At 35.6% G+C, this 26,689-nt stretch overlaps 1 protein-coding gene across 35 annotated transcripts in view; it reads right to left on the reverse strand.

Annotated features, from left to right (window-relative positions):
• trdn (triadin) overlaps positions 1-26,689 on the reverse strand; it is a 96,293-nt gene that overhangs the window by 38,053 nt on the left and 31,551 nt on the right. For 25 of the 35 annotated variants that reach the window (XM_041252243.1, XM_041252236.1, XM_041252238.1 and 22 more), the window contains 16 exons: positions 23,698-23,775; positions 22,810-22,887; positions 19,577-19,612; positions 18,736-18,804; positions 12,508-12,543; positions 11,496-11,540; positions 10,360-10,401; positions 9,570-9,608; positions 9,376-9,411; positions 8,703-8,732; positions 8,557-8,586; positions 8,037-8,066; positions 5,717-5,743; positions 3,976-4,002; positions 3,430-3,450; positions 2,506-2,553 (listed from right to left, as the gene is read on the reverse strand). In XM_041252243.1, the coding sequence (XP_041108177.1) occupies positions 2,506-2,553; positions 3,430-3,450; positions 3,976-4,002; positions 5,717-5,743; positions 8,037-8,066; positions 8,557-8,586; positions 8,703-8,732; positions 9,376-9,411; positions 9,570-9,608; positions 10,360-10,401; positions 11,496-11,540; positions 12,508-12,543; positions 18,736-18,804; positions 19,577-19,612; positions 22,810-22,887; positions 23,698-23,775 (672 nt within the window). The remainder of the gene's footprint in view (positions 1-2,505; positions 2,554-3,429; positions 3,451-3,975; positions 4,003-5,716; positions 5,744-8,036; positions 8,067-8,556; positions 8,587-8,702; positions 8,733-9,375; positions 9,412-9,569; positions 9,609-10,359; positions 10,402-11,495; positions 11,541-12,507; positions 12,544-18,735; positions 18,805-19,576; positions 19,613-22,809; positions 22,888-23,697; positions 23,776-26,689) is intronic. The other 10 variants (XM_041252226.1, XM_041252215.1, XM_041252231.1 and 7 more) reach the window with 7 other exon arrangements.

Below are 26,689 nucleotides of genomic sequence, written 5' to 3' on the forward strand. Positions count from 1 at the left end.
TTACCAGAACCTTTCCCAAATGCGCTGACATGGACCTTCCCTGGAGAGGTCCGCTGCCCAATTCACTACTCTGGGGAGATGGACTGCCCGGAGGGATAGCAGATTCTGCTGGGCCCAAATCAATAGCCAGATGCAACCCAGGGGACCTCAGTCCACCCTAGTTGTTGACATATGCCACTACCGACATGTTGTCTGTCCGGACTAACACATGTACACATCTGTTGTCACCACCTGATGATTTAGCATTACTCTTAGATGCACACCTTTGCGGAGATGCACCAACGCAGAGCTACGGAACACGCACGAGATACCATCAGCCGACAGTATCTGTCGATTTTCTGATGTAGCCGCTTGCAGTGTACGCATACGGAGTAGGCTGAGCTCCATGGTTGATGTAGCTGCAGCCATCAGACCTAGTAGCCTCTGGAAACACACTCTCGATCCCTGATGAAACAAGGAGAGACAAGCCTCTATAGCTGCTACTCTGTCGTGTGACAGGTAAGCGCAGGTTACAAGGGAGTCCAGCCGGAGACACATGAATGTTACCACTTCACCAGTATCAGTATGTTCCTTGCATCGTTGAGGGTGAGTCCCAGCCTCGCCAGATGATCTGTCGCTATTGCTGTATGGGCCACTGCTCTCTCCTGTGACTGAGAACAGATCAACCAGTCATCTAGGTAGTTCAACACCCTGGTCCCTTGCAGCCGCAGGGGTGCCAGGATGGCATCCACTCACTTTGAAAAGATGTGGGGAGGCTAGGGAGAGGCCAAATGGCAGCACTGAATACGTAAATGATTCCCTGGAAGGCAAAGCGGAGGTATTTCATGTGCGCTGGACAAACGAGAACGTGAAAGTATGCGTCCCTTAAGTCCACTGTAGTAAACCAGTGGCCCAGCCTGATCGACTGGAGAATGTGACAGTGGGTCAGCATTTTGAACCTCTTCTCCTTTAGAAAACCATTGAGATGCCTCAGGTCTAAGATGGGGCAGAAGCAGCCATCCTTCTTGGGCAGTAGGAAGTATCTCAAGTAGAGATTGAGTCTACGAGACGGATAGCCTGCTTTCTGAGCAAGGTGGCTACTTCATGAAGTAGCCCCTCGAAAAGGAGGAGGTTCCATGCGGAACTGTAGAGCGTAACCAGTTTGCCCGTTGGCAAGCACCCAGATGTCTGAGGTGCAAGTACGCCAGTATTGCAGCTGGTGTGGAAAGAAGTGGAAAAGGCCTGAGGCTGCAAGCCTTCAGGGACCCTGCTGAGGCTGAGGCGGCCTACGGCAGGCTTGGAACACTGCTGCGTTGGGGCTCCGTGTCCTGCATGCCCACATCCCTGCTTGGAGGCTCGGTTGCCTGCCGTCATAGTGCACTGTAGGCCTTGCCTCAGGTAACCCACAGGAGCACTGGGGACTGGGACCATACGTGTCACCTGCTACTGCCAGCGGCACAACCTACCCCAAGCCGGGGCGCGTGAAGGGAGCATTGCAGCCACCTGCCTTTGTGCCTCATGTTCTCAGTGGGAGCGTTGAAATATCTCCTCCACTGCTGAACTGAAAGTATGCCCTGGTGAAATCAGCATCAGGGATCCTCTCCTTTATCTTTATTTATCTCTTCGAATATTTTTCAGCCAAATTTCTCATTTCTTATTGCGCGAGAAATTATACCATGATGAAGCTGATCATAAGGGGACACAGCAGTGATCATTACAGTTTCCTTCTCGTAGTTGATATTTAAATGCTTTAATTGTAGTTGTGCCTGATCTATATCTCATCCTTTTTGTCTCAGAACTTAAACAAACAAGTACAAAAAACTATTTTAAAACCATTCAATACAGCAAAGGAAAAGATGTAAACAACAAGATTTCAAATAAATCGCTCATTCGCCGGAAATTGAGATATTGGAATGTGATGTCACTTGATGCAGGTATCGTATAGCTTTTGGCTTTACGAAAACCTGGGGAGGACGGAAGCCAATAGGGAGTGAGAAGAGGTGGGACTAAGGAAACAGGACGCAGGCAAGAATAGGGGAAAAAAAAGGGGAGACTGCACCATGCAGTTTAGTAAAAATGAAACGTTTCTAGCCCTAAAGGCTGCTTGAGTATAATAGCTAGTACAGAAAGAGTACATTTACTACATTTGCAATTTAATTTCTGTATGTGTGTGGGACCCCCTCTGACATCGGGGCCCTGGGCCTGCAGCAGCGTTCCAGATCTGTTTGCTTTTCACCATGATCCTCTGCTTTACTGAATTCTTATTTCCTTACACATATTACCCTTGAAGTACGTCCAAACGATATGTAACCCATCCTTTCAAATACTGACTCGGAAAAGAAATTCACAAACAGAGCATTGAGACAGGTGACTGAATGATAAAATGTATCTACTTAACAAATGCACGAACCGCTTAAACTAGACCACCTGCTATGCTGCTATAACATCACTGTCTGTATGCCAAATACTAGTTACAATCATCACTGAGAACCTTCAATGTCAAACCCAGTTTTGTAAAAATGTTACCTTTCTTTGCAGGTGGTGGACTAGCTTTTTCTTCTGCCACTTCAGGTTCTGTAAAATACATGTTGTAATTTAAATATTTATGAAGCACATACATACATACATACATACATACATACATACATACATACATACATATGTTGTATTATAACAAAAACACAGAACACACTGCATTTGGAGGTTATAAGGTACAACCCAAGCCCAACATGTTTACTAAATCCATTAATTGTTCATAACCAGTGAAGTGTAGGCATCTAGTTAATTACATATTAAAACCTGTATTGAGGAACACTACACTATAGGAACACTGTAGAAGGAGAACATCTATATCGTGACCATTAGGAGAGCACCCTATTTTACAGTGGGTGTCGTGGGATGTAGATAATCCCAGATAACAAACAGCAGGTTAAGTTTCAGAACAGCCCCACTCGAAACAACACACATTAAGGCAAGAGGTCCAGCGATGAGTTTGGAATGTAATTTGCATTTTTTTTCCAGTATAAAAATAGCTTGAATGTATTTCTATTTCCATTCTAGTGTTGCTTAATAGAGGCTGATAATCTCGCTTTAAAAAAAAAAACAAAAAAAACAACAAATCAATATGATAGAAGTATGTACATGATAACAGTCTCAATAAAGCTTAAACCGGGGCTGTTTTATTGGACAGTATTGAAGGCAAAGGTCACGTTTATTTACATGCATGGTGCATTTTAGCCTGACTCACAGGCAAGATAATTAAATGTTTTTACCTTCAGCACTTAACAGAAGTAAATCAGGGGTAAAGTAGTTAACTGAACTGATTTCTTATTTTCCGTCCCCCATAAAAGCTCAGGATAGCAAAACAGTTTTGGCTCACAAAGAGCTAAGAATTTCTAATTCTATCTTGCAGAAAAAATAGCAAAGGTATTTTTTCACCACATAACATACTTGCTGTTTTTTTTCCTTCATCTGTAGAATAAAGTAATATAAAAGTAAATCAGTACAATTTACATGCATGACAGTATTAAATGCCGTTATTTAGGTTTTACATAAGAACAGTTTACATTGCATTGTCAAAAGGTGCAACTGATTTACAAGTTGCTAATTTATTGTTAATTATAAGTCAAGTCTCCATTTGAATGTATTAGTAGCTGCAACTACACCTGTAATTTTGCTGAGTGTAGATCTCGCACTCAGAATGCCAATGACAAAACATTTTACATTTAAAGCACAACCCACTCTGTAAAAACAGATTACATATGTTACTATCAGCTTTTTGGCTGTTGACTTACGTACAATATGTTTATGACTTACCTGCAGAGTGTGTTTATAAGGGTTCAGGGGCTACTAATCATGTTGAGAGTGTATTTATGTATGTAGTTAATATTATAACTATATGTTTGGAAGATACATTAATGATTATTTCATTGTGATTTAAGAATAGGAATAGGTATTCTTTCCGTATAACAAATTAAAAGGTTTTTAATACTGTACCTTTTGACTTTTCCTTTTCTACATGGGCTGCAATATATTTCAGCACAAATGGGAGCAAACTGCCTTTGCCCTGTAAATCTTAAGTCCCTCTCTGTCTGCATTAGGCACTATATTGTAAAGGCCAGAATAAAAACAATATTTAATGTTTGTTAATGAACATAAATACCCTATTAATTCAATTTGGTACAGCGACGTTTATTTTAAATTGATCAAAATCACTGCGACGCTTAAAAGAGGGTAGCCTTTATTAACAATACTACGATTTTCAAACAAAATCACTGCAGCGCTTAGAGGGCGGCCTTTATTAATAATACTACGATTTTCAAACACTGCAATATTTTATTACATGATTTATGACATTAGAAGTAGAGCGGTTGCTTATTTTCTATAATATGGTAGTCTATCTCTATGTAGCAGCGTGTGTGGCTAACCTACTTTGACTACAGTACATTTATCGGTGACAGTTACCGAGAGCCAATTAGGTGGGAATTGGAAGGTCAAGGGAGTACTGTACCAGCGAATCAGGAGTGTGTATTGGTTGTTAAGGGGCGGGACAATGCTGGTGTGGCAGCTAAATCCAAGAGTGTGACAGAGTTCTTTTTCTGCACTAAAAGTCACGTCAGAATATCAATTAGATTTTTGTAAAAACTACAATATATCCTACTTGGTTATTTTTTTTTCTCACTGTAACTTGCTTGTTTGTAATTTCTCTGCAAGAGAAACAGAAAAAAAAAAATCTTCTCATAGATAGGAAGCACATTATTTTTATTTGTAAGGGATTGAGTACGGGAAATACAATCGAACTAAAAACAAAACAACAAAACAACCTATAAGAACTTCAGAAGGACTGCTGTTCTGTAAGTAGTTTATCCTGGATTTTCTTTCACAACTGTACTACCATAAAATAAAAGTGCTTACTATGTGTGTGTACATTAGTTTGTAATTTACGTGCCAGATTGAGCCTCCCGTCTCTTCGAGGGCGTGTACATAGTAAGTGTTTCGCGTTTAGTTGTTTACCGTGTGTGTGTTTTTTTTAGTAAGGGGAAGAAAAAATCCCTTAATGCTTCTTTATTGATAGCGCTGTTTATTTGAGGGCGGCCTCTATTATAATGCTGATATATGACTGTGGCGTCAATACGAGGGCATCTTTAATTTGAGGGCAGTGCCATATTGACGGTATTATATACGGTATTTCTAAATACTGCGTTTTCAAGTGACACTATTGCAGTAAGGAGCAGCTTTTCGTTCACCAAAATCGCAGCGAAGGCAATTGCTAGGGCTATGTTTTTAAAGGGAATGCCAGTTGCTTCTGATTTGCTAGCAGCTTCAGACTCTCACTCTGTCTGCATTGTTCAGCACTGATGGAAATCCTCCAGTGGACAGCTCAAACTCCCTTGAAAGTCATAACGTGAAGGGGACAATGCAGTCCAACCCCAAAATAAAACTTTAGTTTTTTAATGTTTCCTCAAAATGGCCCCAAAGTGTTCCATACTGAACTACATCATTTAAAAACTGTATTAAAGAATATGTATAGGTTATGACCTACATTGATCAAGTAATAGTAATCCATTTATCGATGGAGGTAAGCAGACATGGTTGATTCTTTTGAATTGTGATTAATGTAACATGGAAAATCATTCAGCCAGCAGCAAATATATAATACATGTTAAGTATAAAAAAAGTCCAATTATGAAATGCTCCTTTGTGTAATTAACACAATCAGAAACTGATTTTAACTTACCAGGAGCTTTCTCCTTCTGGGGTTTAACTGCAATAAAACCAATACGATAAATCAATGCAAATTTATGACAGGTTCGAATTACAAAAAGGTTATACTCTTTGCTACAGACTTATTGAACACATATAGTTAAGTGCCAGTTAAACAAATAAATACATGTAAAATTATTCAGGAATGATGCATCCGGATATGGCAACATCTTCAAAGCGCTTTACTCCAAATTGTCCTTCTCAATTGAATGGAAGGTCATAGTGTAAGCATACTGAGCATTGCCCAAACAGTAATATACTGATTTTGCTGTTATTGTGCGCTTGGTTAGTACCAGGATCCCATAAGGTCTCATGTTTGACACCTGTGCCAGTGAAAGGTGTGTTATAGGTTAATATGACTAAATACAGTATTTGGAAAGTAACACAATATTTAAAACACTGACAATATGGGCACCATGAGTTCTTGATTAAGCCCAGCATTATCTTGTTCTCGAGCATCTTTCTAAATATAGAAGTTGTAGTGAATTCAAATCCTTTAATGAGATTCTTCTAAAACCGAAAAACTAAAACAAAAATCTGCAGCCAGCAGGTGGCAGCCTTGTTGATAAAACTGCAAACAAATGTGTGGAGTAAAGAGCTAAAGCAAATGATTTGTTAATCAGATAATGACTGGGCTTTGTCTGTTTATAAAGGACATAATTTTGATATAAATAAACAGTGAAGTGAATAGACAGTTTTGCTGCATACAGCAGTAAATCAAAATTGAAGCTTTGCTTAAGCTTGGAAAAGGCATGGTAGACTGCAAAAGGATGCACACATTTAAACAGCAGGTAAACCCTGGTAAGTGTCCTGTTTCATCTGAAAGAACACAATTGGATAATACTGCCATTCTGTGTGCGCTGTGCTGTGAAGCTGTGATATAGGGCTAAACATGTATTATTGTGTCAGTGTTAAATTATAACATCACTTTAATGCATGAGAGGGTTGCACAGAGGTTTAAGATGGCAATATCAGTAAAGGGGATATCCATGAATTGTGTGCTGTGACATGTCATACAACTGACAAGTACTTAACCCTGAGGCACAAATAATTCCTTAGATTTATAAGTACAATGACTTACATTTACTAAGATACGCAGCAACAGCAGCGCTACTAAATTGAGATCTTGACCTTGAGGACCTTCTATTAGGTCATGATGCTCTGCATCTTAATGAATTTGTCACATAAAAGTGTCAAGGCATGTTGGGAAGCGTTTGTTGGTGGTGCCTACAGAGTTTAGTTTAGCAATGTGCTATGAACATGTTATAAACAATAGTCAGCAGTTATATGAAATAGCAGTACAGTGTTGTAATAACACATAACTAATAATGTATTACACACCTTAAAGATGAAAACTAATGCAGCATTAAAACACTATTCAAATAAACTCTTATTCTTTGTTAATATTTATCAATAACACATTTATATATGTTTCATAAATGGAACCGTAAACTGTAGTGTGACCGAGAACTCCTATTTTGGGGTTAATTAATCAGGACTGGCACATTATCGCTAGATTGCTGAGTTTGGTTTATTCTGGGGTTCTAAACTCACCTATGGTACTGCTAGCAATGCAATTACTACTGCCACCTTAGTGAGTGGCTTCTGCTTCGGACGAGAGGGTATTCTAAATGGATGAGCATCACAGGCACAGAAGATCATTTCTCCTGGCAGATGTTGACTGTGTGGAGTCTCCGTTACTGTCTATACTGATACATAAGGCTCACTTGTGACTCACATGTTCAGCTTGCCAACATGCACCATGATTTCCCAAACACATTATATACAGTAGTTGGTAAATCACAAGAGAATTATACAGAATCATTTAAACTGCCCCAGTTATAGTCCTGTACCAGCTACAGCAGTCACAATAAATAGCATGTCTGCAGCTGAAATTGTTTTGTCATTGATCTGTGTTTCAGGTTTACAGCAAAACATAGAACTGGATATATGTGCATTGATTTATTTGTGTGATATGTTAATAAATTGGATAACAATGTGTTTTTTGCTTGTGAACAACAAGTGTAATTGCTTGTGAACAACCATACGGTTTACTGTTAAATTTAAATGAACTAGACATGAATTCTTACTTAGCACTTTTTAAAAATATTACCAATATGATTATCTATTAAATATATCCTGAATTGATGCTTACTGTACTTCATCTGAATTTAGTAGGGGGTATGTTAGTCCATACATATTTATATTTGATTCAATGACACTTATTATTAAGTGTAACCATACATTGTAATTGGTGTACATTTGTAATTAGTCACATATAGTATATACTGTACCTTCTTTCTTTACAACATTTTGTGGTTTACCTGTAATAAAATAAACAGAAATACAGCAAACATGTTTAATTGCAATACTGGTACAAATACTTCACATTACACTGTTTGTGTAATTGTGGGACACTTAAAAGGATACTCTATACTGTATCAGACATTTTTTATATCATGTGTAATATTCCATTATGTGGGTTCTCTATCATTCTCTACTATTGATAAACTGCAGTGTTAAAATGCCCCCTCTGAAACTGTGGCTGAGGGTTAGTAATGAGAAACTTTGATACACAATCATAGTTTCAGAGGGGGAAAATTAATTACAGCAGTGCTCGTGGTCATTGCTAAACCCACCTCAGTGTTTCACAAAATGAGCACGTTAGAAGCACAGCCAACAATGATCCCCTTTCATTAACAACCTGTTGAAGACCATTCGGATAGGTCCAGACATCTAATTGTTAATGCATTGCTTAATTATAACCATATAAATACTTATTATCTAGTGTATAGGCTTTGCTACCATCTGTACCTTCTTTCTTCACCACCTTTTCAGCTTTAGCTGTAATAAAAAAAAAAAAAAATAAAACGGTTGGTTATTTTGGAGCAACAATACAAAACATGTTTTAGAAATAAAAAGCTGTTGTTAGTAAACATGTTAATCATGAAAATCTGTACCTTCTTTCTTTTCTAGCTTTTCCACTTTAGCTACAATGGAGAAACATTTTCATTAATCAGATTTTCTTTTGGGGGGGGGGGGGGGGGGGGGGGGGGGGGGTAATTAGTCACATATTCTATGGCAATGCTCTCAGCCAAAACACAGGAAGCACAGTCAAACAAACCCCCAGATAATCTGAAAATACTGTCGAGCAGCAGTGCAACTACTTATGGGTGTAATTTCAATCTGGATGTGCATATTAGAAGGGTAGCAGGACGTGAATCATGCTTAAATGTTAATGATTCCAGTATATGTTAGCTAGTGACTAAAGTTGTTTTCTTTTGGTATTAAATAGTTAAACAAGGCACTGCATAACATATTGAGTAGGTCCAGGTTTTACATTAGGCTTAGTGACACCTGAGCTTTGTTAGGCATATTGGACAGGAAAAAAAAACTGATGAGCTTGGAATAGATCAAACTGCTATGCAATGGGAGTCTTTTTTCTTTCTCTGCAATAGTTGTGAATGCGAGAGATGAAAATAATGCACTCCTGTGATCAATAGGTGGTGTTCTTGTACATTAAATTGGAAAAAAAAATGTAGTGCACATTTCAAATTATTTGTTAAAAAAAAAAAAAAAAAAAAAAACCCAAACAAATTACTTCAATACAAAAGCAATCAATTTGAAGATTACCTTGAGCAACTTTTGGAACGAGAACCTCCTCGGTTTCTACAAAAATATAAATTTGGTAAAAGCTCCAGTCTTATCTAATACCGTTTCTTGGATGTACAGTATAGCTGGTATTATCCCCCTGTCCAGTTAATCTATGCCTCTCCTGCTTGTGGCTCTATGAGATTGACAAGAGGGAAGAAAAAAAAGATACTTACTTTTAGTTTCCTTTGGCTTTGTGGTAGGTTTCTTTTCAACTAAAGGAAAATAATATTTAGAAAATGTGAATCAGTAAATATCGGCAAATCGAATTACATCTGAGTTTAAGAAAAGCGACTTACCTTTTATACTAATATTTCATTTTAAAATGCTTTATTATGCATTATATCTTATTACTAAGTATTACAAATAGCAAGGCAAATTGACCTATAGGAATCTCGGTGTGAAGTATAATGTGACGGACAGGTTTTGTTAGCAGATCTTCTAAGTAGCATCGCAGATCACATTGTTGGGCTTCTGTATTCATGATTCATGATTTTTTTTTTATAGGTGTGTGTACCTTTCAGTTGTTATACAAAATGTTTTTTTAATACATTCATAGAAAATATCATTTTTGCTACACCAAAAAAAAAAAGAAGAAGAATGACATGCATTTCCAGGTAACTGTAAATACCTTGCTGTCAACTTGCTCTTTGGGCAAGCAAATAACTAAAAAGGGTGTGTTTATATTATCATTTATCATACTATTATCCAGTGCATTTTTCCAGTGGTTGCATTCGCTTGGGAAATAAGAAACCCTATTCAGTCATTTTACATTAAACCATTACATTAAGCTCTAGGCTACTCATATAGACCAAATGCATTTACATGCATATATAGCCATCTACTTTGCAAAATATTGTTAACGACAACATTCAAAACAACCACACTAGCCAAGTCAACCTACTGTAACATGCATGCTATCTGAATAGCCGTGCATGCAGCACCAGCTTAGGTGAGTTCTGTTACCTTTTGTTTCCTTTGGTCTACTAGAAAGCTGTTTTCTTTTTTCTAGATATAAATATGTAACAAAGACATTTTACTAAGGATAAACAAATTAAAACACCCATATTAGGTAGATTAGCCAAAATAGTTTGCAAATGTGGTACGATATCTAGCCCTTATTGTTGGCTCCTTCTGCATATAATAGGTACAGTAATTGCAGACATATGGCTGCTGATTCAATGAGCTAACAGTGTAGGGTGATTACACTGGACAAGGATTCATGGCTTGCCTTTTCATTTGAAGGTTAGTCTCTTGGATTTAACAGTGAGTCTGATTTCCACATTTACATGATTCATCTTTTGGCGATAGTAGCCAAAGTATTTAGAAGTTAATTTTATTATGTTATCTTCACGCATCATGGCAGAAATTGACTTAACTGCTGAAATACATTGATTTTTTAAAAATAATGTCACGGTTCTTTAAATGCTGCAATATCCTGGCCCAATGGTATTTTCTATTCAAGCCTAGATCATGCCATCTGTGTTCATCTCTGTGGCTGAAAAATAACTATAGCCTCCTTCCAGAAATACCAGTGTATTTATGTTGTATACACTTTATAACTGAAAAGTCAATAACAATTCTATTTTAGGTGTCAGCTACATAATTAGACCATTGGGGAAGTAATCACGGTCCTTTTTGAGTGACTGTAACCTATAAATATCCATGTAGTGTTTTGGTCTTTTTTTTTTCACAATGACAGATGTTTGGTGTGAAACAATTACAGATATACATCACTCAAACGACAGTCAAGGGGTGCCTCTTCCTGAAACTTAAATGGATGTTTTTGTGCAATTGGAGTAAAGCCTGGTGTTCCTGAAATGCCTGGACCATGTATTGTAGGGTATTATCCAGACATGTGACATTTCCACACTGTTTCTGCAAATATTGGTTCAGCTGTCTTCTAAAACCTCTGATTCTATTCTGTCCAAGCTTATTCATTTTAGGATCAATTCTGACCTTCACTGACTCTTGTGATTGAAGTTCAAAATATATCTGTGCTAACAACTTTGACATTTGGTTGATCTTTTACAAAAAATATTTAAAATAAAGCATGCTGAACCTTCTATGATGTGCTACAGTGCTGTGGCTATAATTCATACCTGGTTCTGTTGCTGAGGGAGGAGGGACTTTCTGAGCTTTGGGTTCTGAAAAATAAAATGAAAGTTAAAAACCCTCTTGTAATTGCATTTACAGCAGCCAGCACCCAGCATGTTAACTTTGGTTATTGTGCACAATGCATTGATGCCAAATTAAGAAAGCCATGTTTTTCCAGCTCAATTGCATAGCAGATTAATTACTGCACTATATGATATATTAGTGTTGGTAGTTGCTCAAACTATACAGTGTTTTTATTAACACATTTTACACTTCTGATGAAACTAAATAGATCATATATATATATATATATATATATATATATATATATATATATATATATATATATATATATAGTCACATTTTTCAATACAGTTTGGATCTGATTCAGATCAGATCTTACCCAAAATGTGGAATTATGTTTATACACATGGTCACTACATCTATACATTTTATAATTAACACAACATCTCAACTTTATAGCCAGAAATGAATGGTTTTCACTTTGAAGATGCTGCCTATTATATTGTTTGCGAATTAGGTTTATATGTCTGATTCATTTGTTATGAAAGTAGTATCTCTAATATGCCCTATATTATGTTATATAAAAATGCACTTCCCTGTTGCATATCTGTTTCAGTTACAATGGGCAAGACCATAGCTCTTATAGACCATGTATAACAATGTTCTGAGATGGTGAAAATGGTTTGGTATGTGACTTTACAGATAGGTAAGGTAAAGCATTGACAACTAGTATATTCATAGCATAACAATGGGAAAAGCATGGTAAGCTGAAAAAATGGCAACTTGTTAGGGACATGGCATCCATACACTCTACTTACAGTGTTATGACAGATATTTTTGTACAACTCCATGTGTCATACAAACAACCAACCCTTGATCTTCAGTATTTAAACCCATTCACATCACTACTGACACAAGCCAGCCTCTATTAATAAAACACAGCATACTCCATCAACTACAGGGACACAGATTAAAATTACATGTATTATTTACTTGTTGTGGCAGTTCTAACTTTTGGTTTATCTTTTGCTGTTGAGAAAAAGGTTTAAAAATGATTTAACAAGGCGGCCTTGGAACAACAAAATGTGATATTCCTGTACATAAATACATGATATTCCTGTACATAAATACATTACTCTTAGTCAATTACTGTTTACTCTTAGTCACAATTGTACAGTATTTAGAACATTTGTATACTGGTAGTCATAATGTTCCTGTATTTTACTTTCCAGCCCAGACAGATTGTCAAAGACCATCTTATACATTATTAAGGCAACATGATTCAGTCTCAATCTTTTTCTTTTCAACACAATCTGCACTGCTGAGTATGACTAGAAAGCGTATTCAAACACTATTATGAAACATTTTCCTCTATTCTGATGGAAATGAGCTGCAACACGGAAGGCGAAAGAGGGGAGAAAAAAAGAAATCAGCTGATCTAATCTATGCTCCTGGGAACAATAGTGGTATAGTGCCATTAAAGTTGTAAGAGAAAGTGAGAAACATTGACAAGAAGCAAAACAAGATATATGAAAAGAAACAATGTGGTAATAAGTGATTGCTTCCTAACCTAAGAAGGACAGGAACAGTATATGTTGTGCAACATAGCTGGTTACTTGCTGGACTAACAATAACAAGTAACATTTAGATTGATCTGTAATGTATATTTCAAACAATTTGATGCAACATTGGTGTATGTAAAGATGCATTTATCTGTCAACAGCTAAATCCCTTTAAATATGCATATGGCATTGGAGTGTTTGTTGAATGAGTGGAGACTCGCATAGGTTAGAAGGTTGAATGGCTCCTAGGGGGACACTCTAAACCTATTATTATAATTTCTTATCCACTGATTCCCCAAGTCCAGATTTAATGTTTAAATAAACTACAACCCTCCATCAGGTAGTAAGTGAAATCAAAGATTACCACATTCCACAATGTCTTCCATTTTAATTCCATGCATTCTTTTAATTCGAGTCAGAGAATTAGAAAATTGTATTTTTTTTTTCACTATAGGGATAAAAAAAAACTATTTTGAATATTTTTCAACAATCCCCATGCCTAAAAGTACTTGTGCAGCTATTTTGTAGATTCAGTCCTTTTAGTCTATCACCTGCAGACTCAAACAATATACTAAAAGTTGTGCAGCGCTAACATCGCACTGTTAAAATTTTTAACAAAACAAACCTCGCTTGGGAATTAAACATAAAATGCAAAAACTAATCTCATCTGATTTTAGCATTTTACCATGGCCTTTAATGGCCCAGCCTGAATCTACAGTCAATGAATCAAAGAGAACAATGTGTCTTAAATAAGCTTATACTCAGCTGCATTTTTTAAAATCTATATAAAGTGTAATTAGTAAAAATGTACTGTTGTGTAGTTACAATGCAACAACATTTCTAATTACAAAATACAATAAAAAAAAAGTTTGCTTGGAGCTTTTGAAACTACACTGCACTGACACAATGAAATGTGTTTAAAGTTCAATTAATAGATCTCCACACATGATAATACTGTGCGGTAGTTACAGACACTAGGAGGTGGGTGGGGAGGGGGGTTCAAACACCAGTGTTATTGTATCAAACTTGAAGTATAGTAACGACAACTTTAGTAGCAAGTGATTTTCAAACTAAATTTGATAATAAAATCAATCTGTTAATGCTTTGAAATTGAGTCGATGAGGTTGTTAATGAAAGCATTTATTGTTAAAGTTTAATTGTCGGAGATCACGTACATCAATTCCTGTCTCAACAACTAGATACGGGGAACTTGTTAATCAAAATGCATGTTAAGGAAATCGAGAAAAATGAATGGAAGCATAATTCACATACAGGGAGACGGCTTTCCCACCAGCGAGCAGCAGCCAAATGGAAATAAAAAATAATGGGAATATCTATTTTATGTATAATTTGCAACTTAATTTAAAATTGTGCATTTTGTCATCCAGAATGTACATCTATTTAGAACATGTCACATATACAATGCGGATTTACCATTATCTGGTGGGTGGGTAAAAATTGGATGGCACAGATTTAAAAAAACCAAAAAACTTAAACCCCACTACATTAATTGTGCAAACGTAACTACGTTAAAAAAAACCAATTTGCAATCTTCGTTTTTTTTTTGATTGTGCATTTTGCAATCTTTTTTGGTTAAGAAGAAGCAAAAAAAAACCTTTTTGGTATGGGGGGGGGGGGGGGGGGGGGGGGGGGGGGGGGGGGGGGGGGGGCATTGGGGGATAAGCCATCCTATGTAGGCTTGGTTGGAATTTATTTTCTTATGTTGAGATTTACTTTTGTATGTATTTTAGTATGTATGATTGTAGGATATAAATATGTTTGAAGTGCCATTGGTGTTTGTAGTTGTTAGTTATTATACATGTATACCATGTATGTAACACTTTATTATATATTTATTAAGCTTTTAAAATTACGATAGAACTCCCTAACCCAATACACAATTTGTTTATAATTGTTTGGTGAATTCCTCTGATCATGTTGAATGCATTTCCTCTGGTGGTAGACTACTCCTCCACGATAAATAAATAAACACAACATGATTAGAAGTAGCCACCGAACACTTATAGTATTATAAGAACATTTTATATGCAAACTGACGTGTGAAGGTGAAAGTGTACATTGTACATAAACTGTGGGGGGGAGTCTGACATTACAAATACATTTAGGCAAAATCCAGGTCAATGATCTGCTGCCTGTAAGGAAACTTTACTGTAATATCTATTATGCCGTTTTCCATACCAAGATTTCAATATTTACTATTAGGCTTTTATTTGTATAATTCAAATAAAATCTACAGTACAGGCCAGTTGTAATATAATGCACGTATTCAGAGTTCAGATACAGCTACAGTTGATTGATAATTTCTGTAATAATACACTAGGTGCAAATAACATTTTCATTTTATCAATACATTCAACTTTCCGTAAGGTTACAAATGATCAAAACAAGTGAATAAATCTCCTATATAGCCACAAGTATAGAAAAGGCTTAAATATTTTCAAAACTACAAATATTGAATTATCTAGGTATCTCTGTATCTGTATCATTGGCATCACAGCTGTGGTCTGTTACATATCTGTTTCAAGGTGGGTTATTTACTAGTTTTGTTAATTAAAACCCTCCTTTTCCAAGTGCAAATTAACTCGTGATAAATTATGACAATTAATACAGGTTTCCTTTTAAATTCCCACGCAAACAAAAGAAACACAGTCACAAGAAGCACTGCTCGTTAAGATACTAACATTATTTTGTAAGTCAATATAATATCGAAAATCACATTAGCAAGATTATTTAATAATGGAATAGGCATAATGGCCACTTGAAAATGCCAAAATCAATGCTACGTACCGATGTGTTGATTATCTTTGGATTTAACATTTATGACCTTTTGAAAATCATGCCCACTGTAACGTACATGTAGGTAATGCTCCTGTATTTTAAAGTGTATGCAAAATATGTTTGACATGAAGTTTAAAACCATACATAAAGGTTGAAATCTTACATTCCTTTTGTTGAGTAAACTGCAGGTTCTATATGCGACTCATCAAACATGTTGTGTTATACATGAGTGCTGCTCAGCACCCATTTAAATAAATTATTTTTTGTTAATTAAGTATTTATATTGTGACCTTTAGAGCCAGACATTTTTGTTGTTGTACCAAGATGGTTGTAATTAAGTATTTCCTGTGCATCAGAGTCAAGACTGAACAGAATTATATTCAGAGATAATACTATTACCAAAGAACCAGATGATAAAAGTGTAATATTCCTACAGAAATTGGTTTTGCAGTTTCATGAAATAATTTATTCCAGGAACACTGTCAGTTTGATGGACGGCTTGTAGGAAAGCTATGATAATATAAATGAAAACTATCTGGCCTGTTCACAATCACAAATGCATTTAATATACAGAGTGTCTGTTCTGCATGACTTGTCCTCTTATTTTTAGTATTATTATTTATTACAGAAGAATGAATATCAAGATGTTTAGAGTACAACAGAACACCCTTCACTGTTAACAAGAACCCCATTACTATGCCCTTCCTGTATCTTGTATTGCTATATTTGTAAACATTTTAAAGATAGTTATTATACAGTATAGGCTCAAATTATGGCAGCAACAAACGATTAACAGAAAGACTAAGGGTTGGGATTGTATTGCCCATTTTCCTCCCTCAAACCCCTTCCTAAATACCTTGATCTCTCTGAATAGATCATTTCCTCTTTAAAAATATGCTAAAAACTCAGAAAATTAACAAATGCTCCACCCAGTCATTCAGCGTTGCTAGTAAATTAAACATGTTTAGGGTACCACTGAACTTGAGAGGAATTGCTCATTAAAATCCTAAACATATTTTCAAAGAGGAAACAATGATCTATCAGGGATACCAAGGTATTTAGTGAACAAGTAGTCTGAGTGAACTTATCTGGCAACTCCCCTTCCCCAGTTGTACTGCTTAACTAGAAAAGGGAGAACATTTTGGGGCAATGTCTTGCTCATTAAACTATTTAGTGCCTTTTTAAAGAGGAGGCGATTATCTATTTGGGGATACCAATATATTTAATAAGTAAAGCATCTGAATGAGGAAAAATGGTCAAAACAATCCCCACACCTAGTCTTGCTGTAAATCATGTGTTGTTGCCATAATTTGTACCAGTAATGTGTATAAATATATTCACTTATCATGGGTCTTAAATCACCTTGGGAATATCTTACTTTTACTTGAAAGCGTTCACCAGGAGAAAGAGAATCTCTTTAATACACAATGCAGTGTATCCAGATCATGATCTGGGTACACTATAATGTTCTTAACAATTCGCTGCATTGGGTGGTAAATTGTGTGGTAAATTGTGTTTCCTTCATTTGGTCAATTGATGAGTGGCATTTCCAAAAAGTTATAAAACAATAGGATGGTACTTAATTTGTACTGTTAAGCAGGTCTATGATTTTAGACTTGGTAGGAAATGTAAACTACAAAACTGCAAACAGTTAACTGTGATTCTGACTGTATAGCACAAGTAGGGATGCCACCTGTCCCTGTTTACCCTGGATTGTAACAGAAGGGTATAGTGGGATTTCAACATTGATTCTTGGTGGTAAATCCCTCTCCCGACCTGTGAGGGCGCTAAGCAGTGAGAACAGAGTTCTCTGGACGGGCTGGCCTAACAGTTCTTTCCCAGAGTTCAAGGGAAGTCGGCCAGCTGGGAAGGGGACAAGACTCTGCTACAATAACGCATTGACCCGGAAGGGAAACGAAGTGGCAGCCGCAAATTGGAGAGGAGGTTGCACTCGTTTACCAAGGGATCATACTGTGACAGCATAAACAGGGACGGAGAATCGCAATCTGTTCCTTCGCACTGGTTTGTGTTTATAAACTGAGAAGGACTGTGAGAGACAACGTTGAGTAGTAAAAAGTACCATGTTTGTTTTGTCTTGTCTTGTACGTTACTAGACACCTAACATAGTTCCAGAGCTGTCACCAAGGGCCAGCACTAAGCCAGAACAGCACTTCACCAATTGTCACTAATTAACCTGTATCACCCACCACGAACACTACTGCACGCACCCAGGACTGGTGACCCTGTATGTATTATTGTGGGTCAGATACTGTGTTTATTAGTTGGGACTGCAATCCCGTTATTGTTTACCCTGTGTAGCACAAATTGTTGTGTATTGCCGGGGAATTATTGTTTAGGTCACCAGACCTGGGATTAAAATAAGGATTCCACTTTCCAAACCGGATTACAAGGGTCTGTCTGTTTAATTACCGCACTGCATCATTCCTGCACCTGTTTCCACTCAGCCACTTTGTCACAGTCTTCCTTAAACTCTAAAAGACCTGGATTTTAATCTGATCCTGGTTTTTAACTGTATGCTTCCACATCCATGTAGATTACTATAGCAACACTGTAATGCCAGTACTGTAAATTGAGCATACATTATATAAAATAAGATTAAATACTGTTGCAATAAACCAAAAATATTAAATGGTTGTTGACAGTACCATAGTAGTAATATTATTAGTATGACATATATATATAATTTCTAAGGAGAATGTAAACTTTTATCAAAACCGTTTCTGTTCCAATATCCCATTTTTTTTTTTTTTTTTTTTTTGTATCTCAGAGGTAGCAAACTTAATCACAACCGTAATAGAATTTCATATGTAACTAATCAAAAAAACAATGGATTCCTTACCTGATTTTTCAGTTTCTGGGGTCAGCTTCTTTTTAGGTTCTTGTGTTGGCTTCTTTTTAGGTTCTTCTTCTAATGGAAAAGATGATGATCATTGATTAATGAAATTTTGACATTCATGAAACTTTTTTGTTTTGTTTTGAGTATTGAATTTTTTGTTTTAAAATTGAATTTTAAATTAGTGGGTATTTTTCTTTTGGTAAAAAAAAAACATAACAATAATGTGTGTTTTTTTTTTAAATTTTACCCTACACAGAATGCAAAAAGAAAACAAAGAAAACAACAACAAAAAAACTAAAATAATATAAAACTTGATTTTCCTTATATTATTATTATTATTATTATTATTATTATTATTATTATTATTATTATTATTATCTTTTGGCTACATATTAACTTCCTGTGCTCTATATCCAGATTAGAAACCAAAAAGCAAAAATGTTGTGCTTGAAAAATCTGCCTATCCCTAGTTAAAAAGAAACTTAACGAACCAACAGAATTGTATTACTTGAAACAGGAACACTCGCGCTAATAGGACTAAGAACATTTTATAACTTTGGTTAACTTCTTTTCAACATCTGAACTGTTTTTTTTTTTTTTTTTAACTATATTCTTTTTAAAAACAGCTTTCTGGACATGATATTAAATCTATTTAATATCTAAAAAATTATATTGGAAGTGTAAAATACTTCAAACTGCCAATCATTAAAGTACATTAAGACAAAATAAACTGCACCCACCTACACCATTGCTATTTTAATTAAAACTCGAGTCTGTTACTCGAGATTCTTTGATTACAGAGAGCAATTATAATCCTACAGTCTGTTCTGCATAAATCACATACTTTTGACTTGCATGGGCTTGACAACAGGCTTTTCCTCTGAAAGACAACAAACACAGAAGATACAGTAGATGAAAACAGCACAGAGATGCACAGTAGATGCTAATAATATTCACTAATGGGGTCTGGTTCATTATGTTGGAACAGGGCTCATTATCACTTACTAGTCTAATGGTATCTGTTCTAGTGAAATAAGTGGCAATTCCAGCAGTGTAGCCAATACTGTATATAAGGCCTACAATAACACTGTAGTGCCAGTAGGGCCAAGTAGCTCATTGAACCCCTTGCTAAAATGTTGATTAGCATTGGTACTATTGCAGCATAACCTGCATGAACCTGGTTTACACCATTCAGTACTGAAAAAAAGGTAATGTAATTTAGTGTCTTCTAGAACTGTAAAGGGTAAAGACAAAAGCAGCATACTATGATGGGCTGTTTTTAGAATACAGTTAAGGAAACAATGAAGAGAAGGTTAAAATGAAGAAAAGAAAACATTAGTTTTAACCATAATCAACATATATGTAAATGAAAAGGACTTAACGTGCTACAGAGGAAATTACTTCACCTTTGTGACATGCTTTAAAAAAAAAAAAAAAAAGTTGCTTAAAATGATGTTAGAATCATTGATATTAGAAAGGGAACTTTTCAGCATTAGTACTCTCTGAATGAAGGTTTGTTCTATCCTGCTAAAAAGATCAATTTGGTACTGTTAAAAAAAGCATTTTAAAAAAAATATATACACTGTAGTTACAGTAAATGTAGCTTTCATTAAGTATTGTATGGAGAAAACCGTAATGCTTGAGGATTGGTTGACGACTGCTTGACGATAGTAGCATTGTACCCATTGGAGGTACAGTAGAAGAGAAAATTGTATGTATAGGTTGTAAGAACCTGTTTCTTCCTGTGATGGATCTTGTGATGCTGTAGGTACTGAAGTTCATCCATAACTGTAAAACACTAAACTCTTAAGATATGTAGCTAACAGATATTTATCAATGTCTTTATCATACCCTAAAAAAAAAAAAAAAAAGTATGGTCCATTCATTGATATTTAAATACTCCCACTGTTCAAATAATCAAACAGGACCAAACCTGACACAAAGATAAAATGTACACCAGAGACTCACACACATCGTTATAAGTATTCTTTTTCACAAAGTCACTTCTTTTAATGATATAAACCACAGCAGTATTTTGCTCGGTCACCCTTTAGATTACCTGAATAGATGCCATTGTCTTTGTTTTGTACATATATGTGTGATACAGCTTCCACTTCCTGATTATTGATCCAACTGTGCTCACTGGGATATCCAAACACTTGGATATTATTATGAACCCTTTCACTAATCTATGCATTTGTATTACTTTATCTAACTTCTGTAGAATGCTCTTTGGTCTTAATTTTCCTTCAGATTCACAGCCTTACCAATGATCCTTCAACAGTGGAGTTTTTATCCAGAAAATGTGACAACAACTTTAATGGTTCACAAGTGGAGGCCAATGATAAGGTAATTGTGTCCTCGTTAGGGCAATTTCTTTCATCGGTGCAAACTGGGAGCTTTCACAGCACAGGGGGTGAATACTTATGCAAGCAAGATATTTCAGTTTTTTATTTTTCTTAAAAATATTTCCCAACATAAAACCAACGTCACCTTACAATAATTGATTCTGAGTTTCAGTGTTTAAAACTAAAATATCAAACAACGAAATTTCAATGTACCATTTGTAATTCAGTAATATGAGAGAATTGGTCAGGGGTCTGAATACTTTTGCAAGGCACTATATATATATATATATATATATATATATATATATATATATATATATATATATATATATATATATATATATAAAAGCCTGGATAATTAATTTCACAGAGAATACATGCATAGCACATTAAGTTAAAAAAAACTCTTTGCTGTTTGAATCGTTGTGGCAATGGATTGTATTCTTTGTGTTGGAGTTATACTGTGAGTTATATATGACAGTTTTTTTTTGTTTTTTGTTTTAAATCTGAATAGAGGCCATCGCACATATAACAAGGGATAAAACAGTCCACTGCACCCTATTCATGGGACAGGACCCATTCACAGTCTGCATTAACTTCTCACACCCTTCCAGATAACCACACACTGAATAGTTGGGAAACTTGGCAACTGAGGTTGAATTGCATTAGTCACTGATTCTAAAAATATTGCTGCTTACCAACCCTGTACTATATAAGGAAGCACTGCTCTAGTACACTATGCACTTGAAATAATCGCAAAGGTCCCAACGCAAGCTCACCGAAACTCAGCAGAGTTGAATGAACATTTCTGTCTCAAACTAAAGCCTGGATATTTGTGGTTATTTATATGCTGTGTATATGTCACGATGGGTACTAGAATCACCTGTGCCTCCAAGTCCGGTACACGCACGGCCTCAAATGAATGTTATTAAAAGGTGAGCTTTGAATTCACAAAGGTCAAGTGTGTTTAATGACTTAAGGTGGTTTATAATGACTTAAGGTGTTTAATGACTGCGAGATCAATAAAAATAAGAACAATCAAAGCATATGCAGTGCTCAAGAAAGCAATTCAATATACAGTATGCAGTGCCCTAAAAGTACTGATTTTGATACCCTGCTGGATAAGTACAGGTTGGGGAGATATAGTACTAGCACAGTTTGATTATCCTTTTGCCAGTTTTTGTAAATTGTACCTAAAAATTGTAAAAACACAGAATGAGTCATACATTAGTTATTTAGACAATGTAAAAAAATGAAAATAAAGGCAGAAAAATCACAAATCCAGCTGGGTTTAGTCAAAGTAAATATTTAACTCAGTCAAAATGTCACCGCTGAAATATACAATAGGTACATAATCTCAGCAGAGAATTTCATGTTGTGACCCATTCAGAATCTTAAAAAGTTGCCAGCATGCTTCTTTCAATCACAAAACTAACTTGAATTGTGAAAAACAAGTTGGGTTCTACGATGTGATGATCACAGCTTAGGGCATTATAGAGTGTTTGGAAGTGTTTGGAAAGTCAGATATCACAGTTAAATGCAAAGCCCTGTATATCAACGAGGACCTAATTGAATTCCCTCTCCTGGAAACTATTGAACCAGAGAAGTCTTAGCTTTAACCACTCTGGCTGGTTCTGATCATTAGGGAGAGCAGACTGGTATTCCTAAACTGTAGTTCTGTTAATAATATTGTGTTTAGTGATGTCAGTAACAATCAGAAACAGCTTGCCTTTGTCAGCAGGTGCTGCAAGCTTCTTTGTAGAGGGGTTCTCTTTAGGCAGAGCTGCAGTTACTGCTTCCTTTAGCCCTGCATTCAGAGAATGTGGTTAAATGCCAAGAAGTAATACTGTATATGTGAAATGATTTGGGGTATGTTCAATAGATCTAAACAGTTGATCCTAATACTGCCACTGAATGAATTCACTGTGTAACAAAAACATTTTTTTTTTGGTTCCTGGGTAGTAAGTGTTATTTCCTAATTGCTTATGCCTCAAAAGTATAGAAAATGGCTATTATTCCCCACAAATTTTGCTTTTGTGACCAGGACAGTGATATTTCAAAATATCACTATTTCCAGTGGGAAAATGGGCAAATGCGTGTCTTTTCGTTAACATAAAGTCAGAAAAAAACAACATATGAATCCAAATGAACATGTATTTATACTAAAGTAATACAAAGATGACTACAAAAGATTTAGACTAGTTTTTCGAGATTTGCAATTATACTGTTTTTTATACAGTATCCATTTTCTATACTTTTGATGCATAAGCAAGTATGAAATAACACTTACTACCGTGGAACAAAAATTGTGTTACATGGTGTTGTTTTTCTTAAAAGAACAAGCCAGGAATTGTACTTACTTTTAAAGACAAAATTACACTAAATCAACTCAAACACACTGCTAAATATTGTAATGATTTAAACAGAAGTAGTATTTAGATTCCACACCATTTATTGTAGCTCAACTGAATAGACCCCACTGCTGTGTATTTTGTCTAGACACCCATGCTGTGAAGCGGGGTGTTGTTCAAACTGGTTCAGACACATTCTATATTTTTGTTAAAGTGTTGATAATGTTGCGTTTAGTAATGTAGGGGGAAAAGTGTAAGCAGCTTGCCTTTCACAGCAGGTGCTGCTGGGTTCTTTGTTGTGGAGCTTCCTTTAGGCAGGGCTGGAGTTAATGCTGCTTTTACCCCTGCATTCAGAGCATGTGGTTAAAATACAGAATTCTCAGACCAAATATGAAATGGAACAGAGCTTTGCTGTACTATATGTATAACAATGTCCTGTCCTGTAAAGCATGATGTTGAAAAGCTAATGTTTAAATTGATAGCATACAGCATGTGAATTTGTTATTTCAGAAATTAATGATGTCAATTGATTGATCTCAATGCTAATAATAATATAGGCAAGAAGATTTAAATACAATAGAATCCATGAATGTGACATCAAGTTTCAATTGGTGCTTCATGAATGGAGTTTTGGTATATAAATACTGTTGGATGTGTAGGTCTAATTTTTAACAATGCAAAGTCAATACTTACATGTTATAAAACCATTTCAATCTGAAATTACTTGCCCCGAAAAGGGTTAAATGATGATGATCCCGGAAATCTGAGAGAACTCCTCCACTCCCTCATCCGACTGTGTAAAACCTTATCAGTGTCGCTGGTTCCAACCAGCAATGCATGCAGCTATTTAAAGAACAGATTCTTCTGACACTGCAGCATATCTCCTGCATAGCTTCTTTAAATAACACAGGGCTCATAGAGAGGTCAGAAATCCCTTATTAATAGTAAGAGTTTATGCTATCATAGAATTGCTGTCATTCCAAACCATCCGTAGAAGCACCAAACTCATAGAACCGGATTTCCCCAAAACATGCATTAACAAAAATCACTAATTCATTTGGTACCAAATTTGCGTGCGAAACTATGGACTGACTTAGACGTTAACCACTTGACTGCCTTGATGGCAATGAAAGTCATCCGGTTTTATCTATTCCCCAGATCAGTGACACATAGCGGGTCATAGACTTATATCCAGGTTCATAGACCTGTGCAGTGCCTGCAATGTGTTGCTAGGCAGAAACTCACAAAGACCAGAGAGTAATCGTTTGATTTTTGCTTAGCTAAGTTACGATTTGGAACAGTTCTAATGTAATTGATAATTGGTGTGGTTATTTATTTCAGTTTTGAGAGTAAATTGTTAGGTTCTGTCACAAAAGGGCTACTGTAGGTTCTCAAAGCTATTTCCTCCAAATCGTCATGAATGCAATTTTTGTCTGAAAGGAAAAAAGCTAAATTTACAATTTTAGTCTACCCACAAGCCATGCATTAAATTCAAGTTGTTTATTTCTGGTTTGGTAAGTTTGTTCTGCATGTTTTTACTATCTGTGAAAAAAAAAAAAAAAACAACAAAAAAAAAAAAACACAACACGCTAATGATGATTGGAGTAGATAACTATGAAAACTATCCCAAGGTTATATATATATATATATATATATATATATATATATATATTATATATATATATATATATATATATTGTAAATGAAGTATACCCTTGAGAAAGCCAAAATGGTCCTCTGCAGAATCAGATGGAATCAAAACTGGTTTTGAGTCAGGAAAATGAGGAAAGCATTAATGAAACACAACATGTCTCAATAGGATTTTAAACAATTCATTTTACCAATAGTGCTTGGTCTCTGGCACTGGTAAGCGTTAAAACAGCATGTCTTGTTTTAAGAGGATGATGTTTTAAGATCATATTATGAATGCTAATTTTACAAAACGCTGAATATTTAAGGTATGTCTCACAGAGCTACTGCAGAAATGAAGACAAGGCTTCTATATACAGTATGTATATTATCCATAAATGTAAACTATCCAAAAAGATATACAGTAGCATCAAGAATAGAATGTGGTTTTGGACCATGGGTGTCCAATCATGGTCCTGAAGGGCAATTCCATTCCAGGTTTAACAGTTAAAATGACATAATTAACTACTTCACAGTCTGGATGGAGGTTTAATTCAATTAAGCCATTTAAAACAGAGTTGGAACAAAGACCAGGAATGGAAGTGACAATTTTGGAAACCCCCTGTATTAGACAATTGTTTAGATAGGAAATCTTTGTCAATGCCTTTCATTGAATATACAGCACATGCTAATCAAAAAACAAAAAAACAAAAACAAAAATGAAAAAAACAAAACAAAAACTTCAGGGAACTAGTTAATTTCCAACTATGCTGCAGGAATAATACACTAGAGCAACTGTCCAGGGACCCTCTTGCAAATGAGGTGCAAATCCCAATGGGTTCTCATCCTTGTTAGAATTGAAAAAAAAAAAGGTATTTACTTTTCACAGCAAATGCACAATTTGTTCAGCTTTTTAGGTGCAACCTCTACTTATTATGGCTGCAAGTGTTAATAACTCAATTCAAAAACAATACGGAACTCACATGTGGATCTGGGAACAATACAGCATGCAGCATGAACATGATTTGAACAGCACAGTCATGCGGTTAAGCACATTTAACACCAATAAAGTTAATAAAAAGAGTCGGGGTGGGGGGCGTAAAAATCAAACTGCATCAAATCATGTTCACGTCAAAATTTTATTGGCTGATAACAAGTCAAGCAATAAGCAACTACAGTGTTTTCAGATAACAGACCACATTACAAAACAAATCAGGACACATATAAATAGCAGAAGATTATAAGAGTACATAGCAACATTTACAAGATTAGCTGAACATTTAGGCACAAGTCATTCTAGGTTTCTGGATTTTCGTCAGTTCAATTTGCATTTACTTCTTTTTTAGTAGCATCAGATGTAACTGATTTATCGGCAGGGAGTTTCAATTTTATTTTAAGGGCATTAATCATGATATATTATGCTTTTCAGCATATTCAATTATATTTGAACCTTTTGATGAATTACATAGGGTTTTATATACTATTAAAAAGTCCCATGCTGTTGTTGACTCCTTTATAAACACTCCAGAGGGATTTCATGAATTTAATTTATTGAATTATTCAAAATAGACTTTTAAAAACAGCCTCTAAATACTTAGAGTTAAGCTTTTTAAATAGGCTCTCAATTTC

The sequence above is a fragment of the Polyodon spathula genome, chromosome 6 (genome assembly GCF_017654505.1).
Source record: "Polyodon spathula isolate WHYD16114869_AA chromosome 6, ASM1765450v1, whole genome shotgun sequence".
Taxonomy (NCBI): domain Eukaryota; kingdom Metazoa; phylum Chordata; class Actinopteri; order Acipenseriformes; family Polyodontidae; genus Polyodon; species Polyodon spathula.